Source organism: Phalaenopsis equestris, unplaced genomic scaffold (assembly GCF_001263595.1).
Source record: "Phalaenopsis equestris unplaced genomic scaffold, ASM126359v1 Scaffold000002, whole genome shotgun sequence".
NCBI classification, from domain to species: Eukaryota; Viridiplantae; Streptophyta; class Magnoliopsida; order Asparagales; family Orchidaceae; genus Phalaenopsis; species Phalaenopsis equestris.
The window spans coordinates 47,745,062-47,764,361 of NW_018164444.1; the positions used below are offsets into that span (position 1 = coordinate 47,745,062).

Consider the following 19,300-nt stretch of genomic DNA (forward strand, 5'->3'; position numbering starts at 1 on the left):
CAGGCTCTTGTGCTGACCCTGCTTGAGCTTCCATATGGGCTGCACGATTTTGGTAGGTTTTTGGGCATTGGTGAACCACAATAAGAGAAACTTTTTAAAGTCGACAAAGTTGTTGATGCTTCCGGTGGGGAGTGCATGGAACTACTTCAGGGTTGACGACCTAAAAGTGGTAAAGAACATACGACATTTAAACGTGTTTGAGATTTTGAGCAGGCACATGACTATTCGAAAACAGTTATATGGCCGACTGGGTCTGATCGCCCTTTGTAAGCGTCCAAGGCCGGCAAGTTGAATTTCTCTGTGGACTTCATTCTGGGTATCTAAATGGGGGAAACGTTCACCGACTAACATGGAATCTCAGTGCGCCCTACTCATTGCCTTTCCACTTATGCAGATCCAGCACTATCATGGTACTGTGAGTCATTGACCCTTTCAGGGCTGTGGTTTTCCCTCCCGCTGTCGTCGATGCCACTTATTGTGGTTGGTTTTGTTTCTGTGAGGCCTAATTCTCTGTCAGTTCCATGACAACCCTTAGAACTTCAGCGATCTGGCCCGTCACTTGTTCCATAATCTGAGTCCTCACCTCATGTATCTCTCTCTGCATGCGTTCCTCAATGTTATCTCATTGGATATCCACACTAGATATCATTCTTTGATTGCTCCCTTCTCTCTAGGATTGTTGTGCTCATCTTCTTGTTGATGACATGGCTTCACGCTCAACCTATGGATGGATGGAGTGCCTTTTACCTCTCTGAGTGGCTCTATTTATAGGCCAAAATTCAGAGTTTTAGTGCAAATATGTGATTAAAAAAAAAATTGTCACAAAACTATTCTTGAGCACGCACATACATGCAAGTGCCCGCAAGGGTCTAAACAACATGCATGTATGGTCACACAATCACCCTCTACTCCACTTGGGAGCAATTTGCAACATGTCGGGCCACATCTTCCAACTTGCAGTTTTGCCTACCTCCCATGTTCCAACCCAACCCAGTTGACAGCTCATGCAACTGATTGATGCCCATGATCGACCACAACCTGACTCGGCAGTTGAATCGTGTGACCACCCGCACTTCCTAGAGCGAAGCTCGACCCACTCCAGCCCGTGGTCCACTGCTGCCACCGCACGACATAATCGCAAGCTCGAGCAAGCAAATGAGTGTTTGCGGGCGCAAGTGAGCAGAAGTGCACCCTCAGTCCCACTCGTGTACGCTTGCTCATTTCTACCTGTACCATTACGTCCTTGCTCGTGTTTGTGCTTGTCTATGGACCAAATTGCATCCTTAATATCTAATCATACTCATTTACTTGCACAAACGCACATACACACCCGCGCGTACATGATTGTGCCTCCAATGTTGACCACTTCCCTATAGACGCTACCACCACCGGAGTAACATTTCCCAATCGCCGTCATCATCTTTCAATCACAACTGAGTAATTGTTGACAATCATGACAATGGCAACCAGATCCAACCTCACAAAGTGCCAAGAACGAATCAAAATGTCTCAAAATAAAATTTTTTTGGAATATTAATTTTCGGATGAGATAGACAACATCGCCTGAAAATGTGGGGCAATTAGTATGTCATCAATAAATTTTTATCATCCTGTACAAATCTCGAGATATTTTTGAACAAAAAATATTCCTATTTCAAATCAAAGATCATCACACTCCCCAATTTCGATAATTTTATAGTCAGACTATCCAATCTAAGTCCAATCAAGTTCAGAACAAGCCTTTAAACTACTTTTCTCGACAAAACAAACTCAATGAGACTAAAATTGATCCAATCAAGTTCAGAACAAGCCTTTAAACTACTTTTGGAGGTTTTGGATTATCAATTAGAAGGTTATATGTTCAAGTCGAGCATCTCAATGGGAAGAATCCAGCGAGCATATGCTCCATTAATTTTGAGGCCAATAAGGCGCTCAAATCTTTAAAAAATCTCCTACAATCAAGGATGATTAATATGTATCGTTTGATCACGTTTTTTGAAAATATACTCGCCAAAAGACCAAAACACACCACCTCTAGTACCTATAATTAGACCACCTCTCTTCAAGTGAAGACCCGTGTTATTCTGGAATGAAGACCCGCCGATAACTTATACACATACATAACACTTTGGTGCTTGAAACTAATGCATGAAAATTTACATTCCATATCCGAAATGTGATCATATTGTTATTTTTCATGTGATAATAAAGATTTGAGTGCTATTCATGTATATATGAAAATTTAGGTGCAACATTTACAAATACTTGAGAATAGTTTGCTATGCGAGTAGATGTCCCTTAAATTTTTTTTTTAAGAGACAAGCTCAAATTGAAGCCTAAGGTTAAATTTTCATTGCTAGAAGGTGATGAAAACATGTTCATATGTTATAACTCATTCAAACAATTAGATTAATGGAAGCCACTAAATTAGTAAGTTAAAGTATGCTAAATGAAAAAAATCGCTCCAACTGTAGTCTAAAAAAACACAAATAATGAATTTCAGAAACATATCACCAAGTCTTCGCATTGCTAAAACTAGACTACTATCATCTTTCATATGCTCACATCACTGAAACCGACTTCATATTTTCAGCAAATTAACCGATATCAATAACAGCTATATATATACAAAAAAAAACTGGAGATCGAGATAAAAATATATATATTTATATGAGAAATGTAAAGAATAAAAATTAAAAACAAATGAAGAAGTGGCATACATGAAATCATACTCAAATAGCTCATAATAGGAAGAACAAGAAGCATGACAGTGATGTTTTTGAGTTGGGATCTAACAAAAACTACAATCCTACTCACAACTGGAACAAGTAGTACATCCACAAGGGAGAAAGTAAAGAGAACATCAGGATGGGCGCCTATAAAGCTGATGCAGCTCTCATGATGCATGTTCAAAATCAATAGAGAAACAAAATACATCAAATGTGGAAGGTTGTTTACCCCGCAGCAGCATCTGTTTTCTAAGCTTTGTTGCCAGGAGATTTCTGCCTCACAATCTCAAAACCTGGGCAGGGTCAACAAGGTGTTCGCTCGTGTCACGCCCTCCAACGCAGACCAATCCTCATTCTCAGTCGTTGAAGGAGGACTCAGAAGAGAGGGAGATCCATCATCTATAACACTACTGCTCTCCTCCACTGAGGACCCGGCGGTTCCATGGTTGTCTAGATTGGATGGCTCCAGCTTATCTCCATTTGCGTCCGATGCATCCATGGTCGGTTCTTTGATCTCGGGATCATCATTGTTCAGAAATAGACAGACTACAGCACAGTCATCAACTTTGGAGGTTGGATGCTTAAATCTCCATGCTCTAACCGCATGGTTGACTAAGGAACGGGCAGCAGAAGATCTATCAGATGCAGATGCAACGATGTTGATGACTTCACTGTTGGAAAGCACATCCCAGATCTGTTTGTATTTGTCAAGGATAAACATAACATCATTGGACAATCAAATTGGACAATGGCTTCTTCACGAATGAAATAATTATTTTGGCAATTCTTTAATTCATGAATATATACAAAAAAAAAGTATTTTTGACGTCTACATACCCCATCAGTAGCCAAAACAATGAACTCATCCTTCTCGGTGATGCGATGGTAAGTGAACTCGGGCACTGAGATAAGGCCAAAATCCTTGAGACAAAAATCGCCAAAAGCACGAGCCATGGCTAAGCCAGGAGAGTCATAGTTTGGCAACCAAATCCGTGCTACCTTTGGCTCATCCTTAAGGGCAAAAACCCTGCCTTTCTGTCGTCGAATTCTCTCTGCTTCCTCTGAAAATTTAAGGTTCTCAATAATAAGATAAGTGTTTGATACAATTCTGTAATACAGAGCAAAAATAAGAATATCAATTGGCATCATGTAAAAGCACGACAAAGACCAAAACATTAATATGACTATAGTTCCTTCACATATAGACTTTATTATTCATTTGTGCTCTGAATCAACATTGAAATGACCGCAGAAAAGGGATGGCAAAAATCATTTTTAAAAAGGATTAACCATAGCTATTAATAGAATGGCAGATGATTGGCGTAACATGGGGGAACAACAAACCAGCCAGCCTGAACGCATGCATGTGGTGAGCCAACCAATTTGATGAACTCAATGGCGTCGGACAAAAAATGATTTAAGTGTGCTCAGAGAACCGATGTCATCCTCTAAGAAGCCAATAGGTGGAATTGGCTGGCAGTGCTACAATTGGAAGTGTGAAAGGTGAAGTGTCCTGATGACAATTGTTGAGTCAACATTTGCAATGTCGGCGGCATCTAAGGAATAGTTTTTTTTTTTTTTTTTCTTAATCAAAGAGAACTAAACACCCCACAACCCAAAAATTATCAATCAACGAAAAAAACCTATGGTTGTCAACGAAGCTTGGTTGACTTTTGGAAGAAGTTAGAGGATAGCCTTTATAGCACAATGCTTGGTAGGAACTGGAAACAACTAGAAGTGGCTGTCTTAGGAAGAACTTTTGGGCAGCACTATGAAATTCCGTTTTTTAAAATGGGGAAAATTTTAATCTATAGCAGGATTAACTAAAATCATCAGCCTTTCATGAAACATATAGGCTAGGTCTAGTCCATAAGCGTCCAAAGAAGGGTAATTAAGGCAAGAATTCATAAGAATAAATTATAAGAAATGACATTCTAGGTCGATAGGCCAATTTTAAACCAGACATGAAAACCCAAATCAATCCCAACACAAATTTTGGGTTTGGGTCAACCATTTTAGATTCACGCTAGCTTAAGTAATCTAAGAAAAACAGATCAAATTTTGATCATGGCAGATCAAGTTAAGTTCAACCCAAAAATAATGACTTCATCCATTTTATTATAATATTCTTTGGTTAAATAACTCATATTAAATTGTAAGATTTTGCCATTTCTTTCCTTTTTTTTTTTTTTGAGTTTTCACGTTCACTTAGGATAGCTATGGTACTAAAACATACATGACTTGAGTGCTTTTCATGCTATGTAGGATCTGACACAAATTTAGTTGAACCGAATTCGAGTTGAAATTTTTAACATGCTTAATAAAAGGGCTGATTTTGGTTGAAAATATTTAAGTTGGACCAAACCCTGCTTTTTTACTCAAATTGTCACACCAAGTCGAGAGCGCACGTCAAGTCGGTCATCATGCACAAACTAGATGCAGAAGTGTGATATTCCAAATTGCTAGCACCAGGCAGGAAAGACATAAATTTTATGCCAACCAAGGTACCCAAAGAATAGCATCGAGCATAAGATGGTCGTGTTGCTAGGCAAAAAGAAACTATTGAGTGTCAATCAAAAAGGATGGTGCCCAAAGACTGGCACTAAATATCAAAGTAGGGATGTGGATGGAAGGAAAGTCACTGATCAATGTCAAACGTAAAGGATGACATTGAGATGATGGTGATGGGTGCTAAGGCAGGAAGGTATCAAGCACAGCAAACCACCAGAAGCAAAGGACGGCATCTTCAATTTTCAAAGAGCTGGCACTAAGAAGATGACATCGGGGTGAGAGCCGCCCAAAGGAAAGGTGTTATTAGCCAACCTGTGCAATTTTTGGGCAAAGAGAAAAGCGACCAAACATAATATGTTATGCCAATTAACCCAAGTTAGGGTGTTAGTTCAGTAGAGCAGGTATTATTGATTGAGCAAAGATAATTGCATCTGTCAACCAAGAAGAGGACACCAAACAAACAATTAAAATTTGCACCATCCGATCCTAGAGTGTCCAGAGCAAAGAGAGTCTCGATCATTCAAGACAAGTTGGTATCAGTTGGCTTCAGAAGTGGATGCTGACCAGGAAATTACTGCATCGGCTAGGAAGAATGGATTGCATTAGTTGACCGAGAAAGGGCGTTGGCTGGGCAAAGAAGGTGATAACCAATTAAGGAGTTGATGCCCAAAGGAAACAAAACCAATGACCATGACCCAATAAGTCAAGAATACGCATATAATTGACAATAGGATTAACATGAAATTAGAGTCTATGAGGGAGTTGAAAGATCATAGTAATGAAATACCACACGATAGTAATGATGAGTTGATGACTTTAATTTGATGATAGATGATGATATTTTATGTGTTGGAGAGCCTGGACCATCAAAAAGATATCATGCATCAAAATCAAATGTCTCTAGTCAAAGTTCAGTAACTTCAACGATTAAGGATTTGAAGGCAGAAGCTGCTGAAGAACCTATAGAAACATTCTTTAACCCAAATCCCATTAAAGCAATGAAACTGTAAAATGCAGAAAGACATGCATGCTGATAGGAAGGAGGTGATAGAAAGAGAAGCTCAAGTATTTTGTCATTGGATGTATGATGTTGGCTTTCAACACGGTTAAATATGAAACCTTCCTGGCAGTAGTGAAAGCATTTAGACAAATTGGTCATAGGATGAACCAACCACTTATGATGAGGTTTGGGTGCCATATTTGAGAAAAGAGGTCGAACACACAATTGTTGCAACACCATAAAAAGTTTGTCATATATATGGTTGTTCAATTATGGCCGATAGCTGAACAGCTCGTAATGAAAAAAATTTGGTGAAATCTTTTTTTTTTTTAATTGTCCTAGAGGAACAGCATTCATAGAGTCATTTGATGCTACCTCTTAATCAAAAAATATGTTAATGATGTTTGAATTCTTTAGCAAATTTATCGAGAAGATTGGACCACATTATGTTATCCAAGTGATCACTGATAATATTTCTGAGAATATTGCTGTTGGTTAGTGACTAAAATTCTAACCATATATTTCAATTTGATTTAATTGTAATATTTATTATATTTCAGTTATTGATTGTTGGATGTTTTGAGAAATTATAGTAAGAAAGAAATTGATGGATAAATATCCACACTTTATTGGACTCCTTGTGCTACTCACTATTTAGATTTAATGATGGATGACATATTCATAATTCAAAAATTAAATATAGTATTTTCAAAAGGCAGTTGTTGTACATAGTTTCATTTATTCAAGACCAAGATTGCTAGATTGCTAGACTTAATGAGGGGATGTACAGATCAAAAACCGCTTATTTAACACTGCAAAATTTTGATTTGTCACTAACTTCTTAACATTACAACTTTTTCAGCAACAATAATCACATGTGAGAAATTTGTTTTGTACCATATTCAAGGGCGGCAAAGCAGGCACAGCAAGCTATCTTAAAGCAATCTTTATGGAACATTGTGATATATGCATCAAAATTGGTGGCCGTTGTTGAAGGTCATTAGATTGGTTGATAGAGAAAAAAAACCTCTGATAGGTTATGGTTATATTTATGAAACGATGGATAGGGCTAAAGACCTCATTATTGCTCATTTTACCGATAGTGACAAGTACAAGTAGATTTTTAAAATTATTGATAGAAGATAGAAAATGCAATTTTATTGACCTTTGCATGCAGCTGCACTTTTCTTAAATCTCGAATATTTTTTCAGTGAGCCTAAAATTACAAAAGATAAATAAATAGTTGATGAATTATATGCATGCATTACAAGATTAACTAAAGATGCCGATGAAGAAGATAAGAAATGAGTTAAGTGTGTATATTAGGGGAGAAGGATTATTTGGAATTCCTTCAGTTGTAAGACAAAAAACCATTCAAGCACCAGGTAATATGATTTCAGTAAAATTACAGATATTATTAAATAATAATTTTAAATTTAAATATTACTGAAAATTATTAAATACTTCTCAAATGATTAATGGCTAAAATATGACAAAGAAGCCCCGCACTAACAAAGTTTTACGATTAAAGTGTTTAGCTTAACTTGTAGTTCATCTGTATGTGAGCATCTTTCAATATGCAATTATGAAACATAAATTATGTATTGGTTCTTATCATCAGACTTTATAGATTACTGGATTTTATAATTTTTAATTGCAGCTTCATAGCAAAAGATGAAGTTGAATGGATCAAGATCTCCTCAAAAACTTAGTTCATGTAAAATACTAAGCTTTATTTCATAAATATAACAATCATAATGTTATTGACCCTATATCTTTGAATGGATAGAGGATGTTAATGGGCGGTTAACTAAAAATAAATGGATGAACATTCAGATAAAGGTAATAAGTTTATTATTGATGAAGATGATTTGACATGAACAACTGTTGCAAAAGTTGCAGATGTTTATGAAATAAGTTGTATTAGACAACAACCTAAAGGCAAAGAGAAGGGATCTTCATCAAAGATTAACATTATTATAAGTGAACATAAAGATGATGAGGGTGATGCAGAAGAATATGGTTAAAGAGATGATGATGCACATGATGGAAATGAGGCTTTTTTGGCTTATGATGATGATTATTCTTTAGATGATTAATTTAACATCCTATGAAAATATTATGCTTTTAAAAAAATGGAATGATTTTGAATTTTAAACTATTGAGATGTTGATTATTGAGCAGTTGAACTTCCACATTATTTTTGTTATTTTAGTTATCATGATGTTGTACAATTAAATTTAATAGTTTTTTTTTTTTTTAATTCATAACTCTTAATATTACATATTACGTGTCATGTTTAAAATGGTGTGTGCACAACGCACTATCTATTAAGGCTCCACAATGACCTTTGTGATATGGTGCGCCCTTCGCCATTAAGTTTGGTTCAGTGAGATTCAAAAAATGATGAAAACAATAAAATACATAGAAATAATAATGTGCAATACGGCTGGAGCATGTGGATGTAGGTTATTATAATCAACAAAGATAAAAATGGTAAATCAAAGTTTATGAAAAAAGACTTGTTATGAGCCTAAATAAAAATGTAGCAATTTTCTAACAATACCATAAAAGCTATATAAAACAAACTAATATATAACAGTGGCTAAATGATTAATCATCTCTCAATGCATATATGCATAGTTCAATTGAATCATTCTCGCCAAAAAGATCTTAACTCAGTTATCTGTAACAAGAACCAATGAAATCGCAAAAGCACTATATTTCAAAAATAAAAGGACAACCACATTAGATGAAAAGGTATACATGACAGGAGGGTAGATTATATCTAAAATTTACAAAATAAGCGAAGCATTTTTATTTTCTAATTTTTTGGAACATTATATGAAAGGACCATTTGCTTTAATTTTTAACCATTATTCCCTCACTAGGATGATGGAGAAAGCCAGAGAGATAACTCACAGTGAAGAAGCTAAAGTGTGCTTAGTTCACCCTAGAATGCATTTGTTTCTCAACCAAAAAAAAAAAACAAAAACAAAAACAAAAATATGACCATCAAAAAAGAAATGATGGAACTGATTTTGCATCTAAAGTTACTGCATGGAATACAAGTTATGATCATCATAGGCAAACAATTAGGGGCGGCAGAATAAAGGATATGGTACTCAATAAATATGACAAATGATTGTCAAGAGAAATAATTGGTGAAAGCTAAATATACTTATAACTCCATGTTTTTTTATAACAGCAACCAAACAGTCATTTTGGACATGAAATTAGCATGTACAGAGCCGTAAATTGATTTGCATACTAGGAAGATTTGGCTTCAGGTCCACAGTCAACTGAACTGCAACCAAACAGTCATTTTGGTCTCTTGTACCCAAGATGGCTCTGGAATCTCCGACATTTCCAATCACAATGTCTTGACCCTAAAGAAAGCATCCATGCCGAAATCAAGAAGTTGAAATGAAAAATTATAACTAATTATTGTAGAAAACTTTAAATTTCAAAGCATTTACTTGCTTCACCAGGGTGACTGCAGTTGTGCCGCTGCAAAAGCAGTCAATTTTTCGACTTGATTTAAGTTCTTTATCCATGACCTTGAATGCCTTCAAGAATGACTCCTTCAATGTAGTGTACACTTGTGGAAGCTTGTCCTCCTCCAAATAATTGGAAGCCCTTAACTCGTCTTCCAAGCATATAGACGCCGTCCCATCTGAGGTGAGGATTCCTTTATGCTGTTCTGTCTTGACTCCTCATTTCCCAGATTCACTTTCCATTGAGCACTCAGCTTCAAAGGAAGAGAATCTCTTACTCTCCTCGCAACCATATGTCCAAATGGACCATGGCCATCAAAGACACCACAGAAAACTGTGTCCGTCCTTGAACCAAAACTCTACAAGCAAAAGATGTACATTTCCAATTGTTAAAAAGTAAAATCAAATCAAGGAAGATCTATAATTTTTAATTAACTTTATGGCTTCAATAAAATTAAACTATTTGAAGAATAAATTAAAAAATCAAAAGTCATGTAAAGAGGCATATCTGACAAAAAAGTATCACATAGCAACTCCCAAAAGAATCAAGCTTAATTATACTCGGGGCATGAAACTTGGGCCAACAAGAACAAAAGTAAAAAAAAAAAAAAAGAAATTGGTCGCCAAATCAGCCTTACTAATGCATGAATATTAACATGAAAATGCATTACCCAAATATTATTGAAAACTTTAAGATCAACATAATATACAAATTAAATTAAATACAATGCAAACTATCAAACATCCAATGGCAAATATTTTATATCTAAAACAAGAAAATACTTAAAAAAAAAAGAATCTTTTACACCCCACCCCCCCAACCCCCAAACAAAACAAAATTTAAAAAATAATAATAATTTAAAAGCAATGATTATTTTCTTTTAAATATTAGAAACCTCAATATTCTGGACTTCCAGTTGTATCATTCCATTATACTATGTTGCCTAAATTGTGAAATAAGAAATACGTGATATTATTTATTACATTTTAATCGAAATTGGACGCGTGTCACACCTACAACGCATCTGTATCTTCATGTGTCAAGCACTAAATCATTTCGACACATCATAGATTCTTATGACTTGCATGCCGACCATATAGGAGATCTTTAGCATAAGGCCAATGTAAGAAATTGAGAAAGTAGCAGCGTACCGTTATTTTTTTCCATAAAAAGAACTAACCATCAGTCAAAAGTAGATAAAAAATAATTTTTTTACAAGAACCCGTTCAAAAACTGATCAGCTAAAACAAATTGCAAGCACCAAGAACACAATACCATGATCCATCCTCAGTTAAATGATGCAGAAAAACTCGAAAAAGCAAATAAAAAATAAAAAATCGAGAGCAAAAGAAACCCTAGTAAGAGAAGCAACTGCAAAATTGAGAAAGAATTACAGACAAACAAAGAGAACCATAAAAAATTCACAAGTAATTATACCTCCCACACAATCATGGCATCCTGGTTGACCCCTTTCTTTCCCTGCTGACTGAAGAGGGAGGCTATTCCGCTCTCCCCATTACGAAACATCCTTCCCGGAATCCGTTGGAGTTGTTCATTACCACGGTTCGACTCAACAGATGAGTGCCGGGACAAACTTTGCCTCCTCCCAGCCTTCTTTCCCCTCTGCTGGCCCAAAGTCGGTGAACCAGTCCCGAAACACGATAGCCCCAAGCCGCTCCTCCCGCCGCCATCCGGCGACAGGCAAGAGCCCGTGCTCAGGGCCTTCAAAAAATCGAGTATGCACTCCAGAACAGCCAAACAGCTTACCCTGCCGTTTTCTATTGAAAGCTCCGTCGATTCCTCGCACGACAAACGGACCCCTAGACGGCCCCGGTGAAATCAGCACAAGTTCCACTTCGTCAATCGAAGAACCTTGTTTGCTCCCCTCCTTTTTTCTTCAAACTCTATAAACTTCAAGAGATACTCGCCTTAAAATTGGCAAACCTAACGGGAACATATGCTTTCAGAATCAAACGAAGTTCTCCATTAAAAGAGAAACCAAGTCGCAGAAAGATGGGAAATAGATGAAAGAGCGAACATGAGCAAGAGATCCATACCTTGAACGGCCAAGAAACAGATGGAAAGAAGAAATCGAAATTGTCCTGCAATAACTTCTTGAACAGATCGACCACTCTCTCTCTCTCTCTCTCTCTCTCTCTCAAGCGCGTACGCGCAAGCGCACACTCTCTTCTTCGTCTTCCCACATCTACTTGTTCTCTTCAATTACGACCAATCACCTGCATTTCTTACGTGTTCTGATATTTGTATATAAATACTCTTAATTTAGGATCTATGTGTTTAAGTCATTTTTTGTTTATTCAGACAAGCAGTTTATCCTGAAACGTAGTCCGTGGGTGGCTCGTAGGGTTCGACCCACGACCTATGTAAAGTGTTTTCCAAACAGTGAGGCAGGATGTGTTTAAGGTAACTTGTGTTTATCCATATAAGGAGTTTATCCTAAAACGTGGTCCGTGAGTGGCCCGCAGGGTTCGACCAAACATGTTTTCCAAACAATGAGGCGTCGTTTTGAAAACGCTGCTCACACTTATAAGCTACCCCTAATGGTCCCTTAATTACTGGCATGAAATTCATTTGGAAAAAAAAAAAGTATTTATTTATAGAAATACAGGCATAAGAAATTAATTAATTAATTATCACGCATGCGAAGCTGTATTTAATATATATGAACTGATAACGCTTTAAAGATAACCATCGTGATATCAATTGAGTCCATAAGATTAATTATTTTTTTATTTTTAATTATTTTTCGGGGGCATCGCAATTATCTGTTGGTTGCATACACCCTCCACCAGACCACAACTGAACATAGATTTTCAGGATAAAGGATGCACTCAACGGCCGTGATTTAGAGCCCAGGTTGGATTTTCTATGTGCTGGACAATCTGTGTTAATCCCTTCATGATTTTTCTAATGTAGATCAGATGTCTAACAATATGATTTTTAAATTAAAAATAATAAATTTAAAATTTTATGTTTCAGAATTTACATTCAATTTTGAAAAAAAAAACTCGAGATTGAAATTTCATTAATGATATTACGTGTTAAATTGGAGAAAATATTATTAGTATTGTTGAACACATATTTGTCTTTGAATCACACCTAGAATGTGTGAGAGAGAAAGAGTTATATCTTAGGGATAGAGTTGAATGGTACGAAGTTAAGAAAAAATATACCTTGGATAAAGGTCATGATCCTCGTTTACATTTAATTTTTACTATTTATGGTAGGTGACCTTAGTAAAATGGCATATATGGGCCTATCTCCCTTCAATCCTCTTGACCCCTAATAACTTTGTCCTTATTTTGATTTGGGGACCTCACATAGGTTTACTTCGAGCTACATAATTGAATCATGAACACTCAGTTACTTGATCTTCAGATATCTAGTTTTGATTTGTCGTTCGTTGGTGTTCGGTTATTGTCGCTCAATCTCTATCGCCTGTCTTCTAATGGTTTAGCCTTCGTCATTCGGCCTTGGTCACTCGGTTTATTGATATGATATTTGATCTATCATGGGCTAGTTTTCTCGGTGGCTGGATCCTAAGCCATCCACTTACGATAATCTTGGTTATCACTTTTTGTTGTACATATTTAGCTCTTTGATTCTCGTATCTTAGAAAGACATGTTGAGATAAATGTGAGAGAATTAAATTTTAATAACTAGCCTCAAATTATAAAAAAAAAACTCATACAATAACTATTCTCTTGAATTTTGTGCCCCTAACACTTTTAAATAGAGCGACGAGATGTCTCGGAATCCTTATTTGATTCAGCTCTTCCCTTCTCTTCAACTTGATTACTCTTTTGTTTTGCTCTAACTTGTTATAGCAGATCTGTCCCCGTCACAGACAGACATATCGAACAAGGTCCTTCTCTATGACATGTTTAATGAACATAAGTGTGAGGTGAGAAGCAAAAACTTTTGAGAAAGCACAAGCAATTTGATCAAACTCCTAGCCAGGAGGGCTCGTCTATGTTGACTCCATAAAATATCTTGGCTCAGCCAACATATGTTGTCTCCACCCCAAGGGTGAAATCACTAATGGGTGGTTGAGCAGAGGTGTCTCCCCTCAGCATGAAGCGTCGCAACCTTCGAACAAGTCACCCGCTAATTGGTCTTGGCTCAGCCAACATAAGTTGTCTCCACCCCAAGGGTGAAATCACTGATGGGTGGTTGAGCAGAGGTGTCCCCCCTCAGCATGAAGCGTCGCAACCTTCGAACAAGTCAGTCGCTAATTGTTTGTACCAATGATTTTGAATTTTTTAAACAACTGAACGTGATGGGTAAAAATTCTTTGGAGGAAGCAAACACACACACACACACACACACACACACACACATATATATATATATATATGTACATATATATATATATATATATGTACGTATATATATATATATATATGTGTATATATATATATATACACATATATATATATATATATACACATATATATATATATATATACACATATATATATATATATATAGTTAACTTACTTCGGATTTCAATTTCATTTTTTTTCCATCAAGTCTTAGTATTTTATTTGTCGAAATTTCATACAAATTCAAATTTAGAGAGGTTTATAAACTTTTTATAGTGTAACTTTTTATATGTTGTAGATTAGACAAACTAGACATATCAACATATTTACTTTTAGGCTCGTATTTTGTGATGTACAGTATTTTACATATTTAGTCACTGTGTCAAACCTGATGAATTTATTGTAGAACAAGAAATGCTTAAAATATTATTATTGATATTTCATATAAGTGATTTTGTAATTTTGTTTTTTGATATATGTAGAATTATTTCTTCCGCAACTTATATTATTACTTGTGTCTGTTGGTATGTATTATTTTCTATAGCATATTGTGATATTTAATATATCAAAATTGTTAGTATTTATATGCTTTTATAACAAAATATGTGTGAAAAATAATAAAAATGGGGGAGTTGCAGGTGGTTGTGGTTGGGCGACTATATGTTATGTGCAATTAAGTCGAGTTATAAGAACTTTTGCATATATGTAATTATTCGTCTATGACTTTGTCATGCCTAAACAAATGTGAACAAGTGGAGGTATAAGTGAAAGTGGAGTTATAAGAGGCATATGGGAAATATGAATAAGTGGATGTATAGGTAGAAGTGGAGATATTAGGGGTAAGGAAAAAAGGATTAAAATAATTCAAAAAAAAGAATTGAATTTTAATTTTCATAGTATTTTTTGCAATTTTGATTTCATGTTTCTTATAATATTACTCAGCACAAGCCTACTATAGTTACAATTTCTTGTATTGGCATTATGATAGATATTATACAAAATGTTCACCGCATTTGTTTTATTTTCTTTGAATACAAGTTTATTTTTTTCATATTGAAAATTCTAGAAGATTTTGGATAGCTTACTGAGTTGTGGTTGCTCACCCTGGCTTTACTGTGTTGTATCAGGAAAGGGTAAGGCTCGGGTTGAGTAGAGAATTTTGAGTTATTAGTAAGAGCTTGATATTAGGTATTTCAATATTTTTTATCTATATTTCTTACATTTATTAGTAATGTTTATTTTCTGATGATAGATAAATTAAATCATGATTATTGTATATGTTTCCATTTGTTGTATATTGATATGAAGTGAATAAATTTTTGATATTTTTATTTTATCTATTCGATGATAGTGGCTCTACGTTTATGAAAATTGAAGAAAAATAATTAAACTAAATTTCTTCCAAATAGATATTGAATAAGCACCTTGCCTCCATATGATGGGTTGCGTCGATTTGGGTTGTGATGGAATTTTTTTGTATCAGAGCAATGGATTTGAATGAATTAATTTATAACCAGAGTCATAGGATCGATAGTAGATGAGTCAGAGAGTTTTGGTGGTTTAAGATTAATTTTCTTTTATATCCTTTCTTTGATGTATGCTAGATTATGTTATTGTATGTGCAAGTCATGTATAAGTATTGGGTAATTATGGATCCCTATGATTAAGTTGTGATAGATGGACACAATTCCAATCAATTTAGGGCAGTACAAAATATAGTGGGAGCTCTCTGTCAGATTCAATGACTCAGTTTGCTAGTTTGGTAGCTCAATTGATCGGTGATGCTCACAACAAAATGTCTACTGTTAGGAGTAGAGGAGGAAGATAGACATTTGAACTTATTCTTGATATTGAAGCCAACTCATTTCAAGGGAGCAATGGATCCTTGAGTGATTGAGGATTGGCTACTGAGACTAGAGAAATCATTTGATAGCTTGCAGTGTCTAGAGAATCGTAGGTTACCACTGACGGTGTTTTTACTTGATGGTAAAGCTGAGTGTTGGTGGCCAAACCTCGAGAGGGAGATGTTTCAAGGCAAGAGGTATACTTAGATTACTTGGGAGCAATTTACTAATATATTATAGATTGATTTGTACCTCCATCAGCCATACAACTTATTCAAGAGTTCTTTCTAAGATTGGTTCAAGAGAATAAGACGGTGATATAGTATGAGGTTGAGTTTACTGCATTAGAAAGATATGATCAACAATTAGTCAATACTCTAGAGGAGAAGTGTTATAGATTATTGAGAGAACTTGGGTATAGCTTAAATAATCTACTTGTTCCATTGAGGATCAAAGATTTTTTTTTAGTTAGTAGAGAGGGCAAGATTGATAGAAAATTATCTAATGTCTACTCAGTAGCATATGGATGTGAGCTGAGAGAGTCTTTTAGATGTGGTGAAAGGAAGAGTCAATTTGAGTCGTATAACTCTTAGAGAGGTTCTATAGGTTATGGGGGGTGAGAGTTTATCTATCTTAGTGAGTAGTGCTCCAGTTTGTACCTCATATGGATGGAGACATCACTGTCAATGTTATTTATTTTTTAAGTGTGCTTAGCCTAACCATAAGATAATACAATGTCCTCAGAAAGCATCTCAGAGTGGATCTAATGCTTGAGTTGAACAGAGAGGGTTGATAGACATCAAAAGTTGATCCCATCAAGAACTTTCAGTAAAGGATTTATTAGTAGAGGTGGTGAGATGTTCTATATAAGGCATACAAGATAGAGTCTGAGATAATATGTTACTCCTGTTACTTCTACTCCAGCTATGTCTAGAGTTTATAGTTTGATTCAGTAAGAGGTTAGGGATGCATCCAATGTTGTGACATGTACAACTTTCATTCTTATACAACCTTGTAGAATTTTATTTGATTCTAAAGCTAGTCTTTCTTTTATATCTCATAAATTTTCTGCTTGCTTGAAGATCCTTCCTATTGCTTTAGCTTCTAGTTTTTCTATTTGTTTACTCGTTGAAAATTTGTTGATGTTTAGACATGCTTGTATCTATGATACTGAGATTTTGAATAGAAAGTTGGAGTCTTAGTTAATCATATTATCTTTGATTGAGTTTGATGTTATCTTGAGTATGGATAGATTGAGTAGATATGAAGCTTTTATCAACTGTAGTCAGAAGAGGGCGGTGTGTTAGCAATAAAACATTTTATTTTTATGGTATCAATGGTTTTCTATCATTTTTGATATCAGCTCTACAAGTTGATAATTATGGAGAAACGGAAATGATGTATTTCTTACCTATGAAAAAGATGGGAGTGAAGCCACTATACTATTGAGGAGGTTCTTGTGGTGAGAGAGTTTCTTAATGTTTTTTCTGAAGAATTAGTGAGTTTGCCATCAAAGAAAGAAGTTGAGTTTTATATTGGGATTGTACTTGGTACATCTTCTATTCTTAAGGCTTCTTATAGAATATCACCTAAAGAACTACATGAGTTGAAAATATAGTTGTAGAAGTTGTCGGATAGGGGTTTTATTCGACCCAATTTATCTCCTTTTAAGGTGCACCTGTGTTGATTGTCTGAAAGAAGGATGCTGCATTGTGTATGTGCATTAATTATAGAGAGTTGAATAAAATGACCATCAAGAACACGTATCCATTGCCTAGGATGGATGATCAGTTTTACCAGCTTGAAGGTGCATCTGTATTTTCAAAGATAGATTTAAGATATGGTATCATTAATTGAGGGTGAAGCAGGAAGATGTGGTAAATATAACATATTGTCTTTATGGATATTTTGAGTCCTTGGTCATGTTTTTTGGTGTGACTAATGTCTCAATTTTATTCATAGTTTTGATGAACCGTGTCTTCAAAAAATATCTCGATCATTTTGTTATTGCCTTTTTTAAAGATATATTTGTGTATTTTAAGTATGAAGATGATCATGAAATTCAATTGAGATTGGAGTTGGGGACATTAAGACGACAACAACTATATGTTAAGCTCTCAAAGTGTATATTTTGGTTGAAATTCATCTCTCTTCTGGTTCATGTGGTGAGTGGTAATATTATTTTAGATGATCCTCATAAAGTGTAAGCAGTGGTTGATTGGCCAAGACCAAATATTGTGTATGAAGTCTGTAGCTTTCTTGGCATGGCAAGTTATTATATAAATTTTGTTAAGGGCTTTTCATAAATTGCAATTTCTATGACTATATTGACTTAGAAGACAGTTCCTTTTGACTCGACACCTAAGTGTGAGTTTACTTTTCAGAAATTGAAGGATTGTTTGTTGTTGGTGCCTATTTTCATATTTTTTTTACTAGTTTTGAGGGGCTTTAGGTGTTCACAGATATTTTTCTTAAGAGGATTAAGTTGTATGTTGTAGCAGAATGGGAGATTTATTACTTATGCATCTAGACAGTTGAAGCTACAAGAGAAAAAATATTCTACTCATGATTTGGATTTGGCTGCTATTGTTTTTGCATAAAAGATCTAGAAATATTATATATGGATTGAGATGTGAGATCTATACATATCATCAAAAATTATCATACTCATGTATTTATTTTAGGAAATTAAATTACTGATGTTGAGCATAGAGTTCCTGAGGATGAGGTTAATATACAAACTAACCTGACCTATAGAGCAAACCATTGTGTGTTTTGGCCTTAAAGTTTACTTGAAACAGAGATTAGCATGGGAAACCAATTGGAAAAAAAAGGTTGATATAAGTCAGTTTTATCCATATTTGTTTAATAGTTAAATATTTTAAATGTCAAGGATGACATATTTCTGATATACCAGGCACCTATTAAGACTTAGTTTTGGTATCTAGTAAGTCTTCCATGTTTCTTTTATGTTTATTGAATTTTTATTATATTTTTATTATGAACACATTTAACCTATTTTTTTGACATCATTATAAAGAAAATAAAAGTTTCTTGTTGGATTTATCTTTCTTAAGGATTTGATATATCCTTATACAAGTGAGCTTTCTGAAACCATTATTTTTTTGTCCTTTTTAAATAAATATTAAAGTCTCCAGCGTAGTCTTCGGCTTGTATGTGTGTGTGTGTGTGTGTGTGTGTGTATAATCGTATGATTTCTCCTTTCCAAATAAATCTCTCTCCCGAATCATCAAAAAAGATCCAGAAAAGAAAGGAATGAAAATGATAAGAATGTACAATAAAAATAGATAAACAAATTAAAAAGAAACAAGTAGAGCTTATGTAAGGTAATCCTCGTGTGATAGGTCGAGA

The 19,300-nt window shown here is 35.0% G+C and overlaps 1 protein-coding gene across 1 annotated transcript; it reads right to left on the reverse strand.

Moving 5' to 3' along the window:
• Positions 1-2,717: 2,717 nt before the first annotated feature.
• LOC110023103 (probable protein phosphatase 2C 33) lies at positions 2,718-11,356 on the reverse strand. The gene is given in 6 exon segments (XM_020722339.1): positions 2,718-3,423; positions 3,567-3,790; positions 9,512-9,629; positions 9,720-9,895; positions 9,898-10,096; positions 11,176-11,356. Coding segments are annotated over 6 exon segments (1,215 nt in total). The 5' UTR covers positions 11,266-11,356; the 3' UTR covers positions 2,718-3,015.
• Between the last annotated feature and the right edge of the window lie 7,944 nt (positions 11,357-19,300).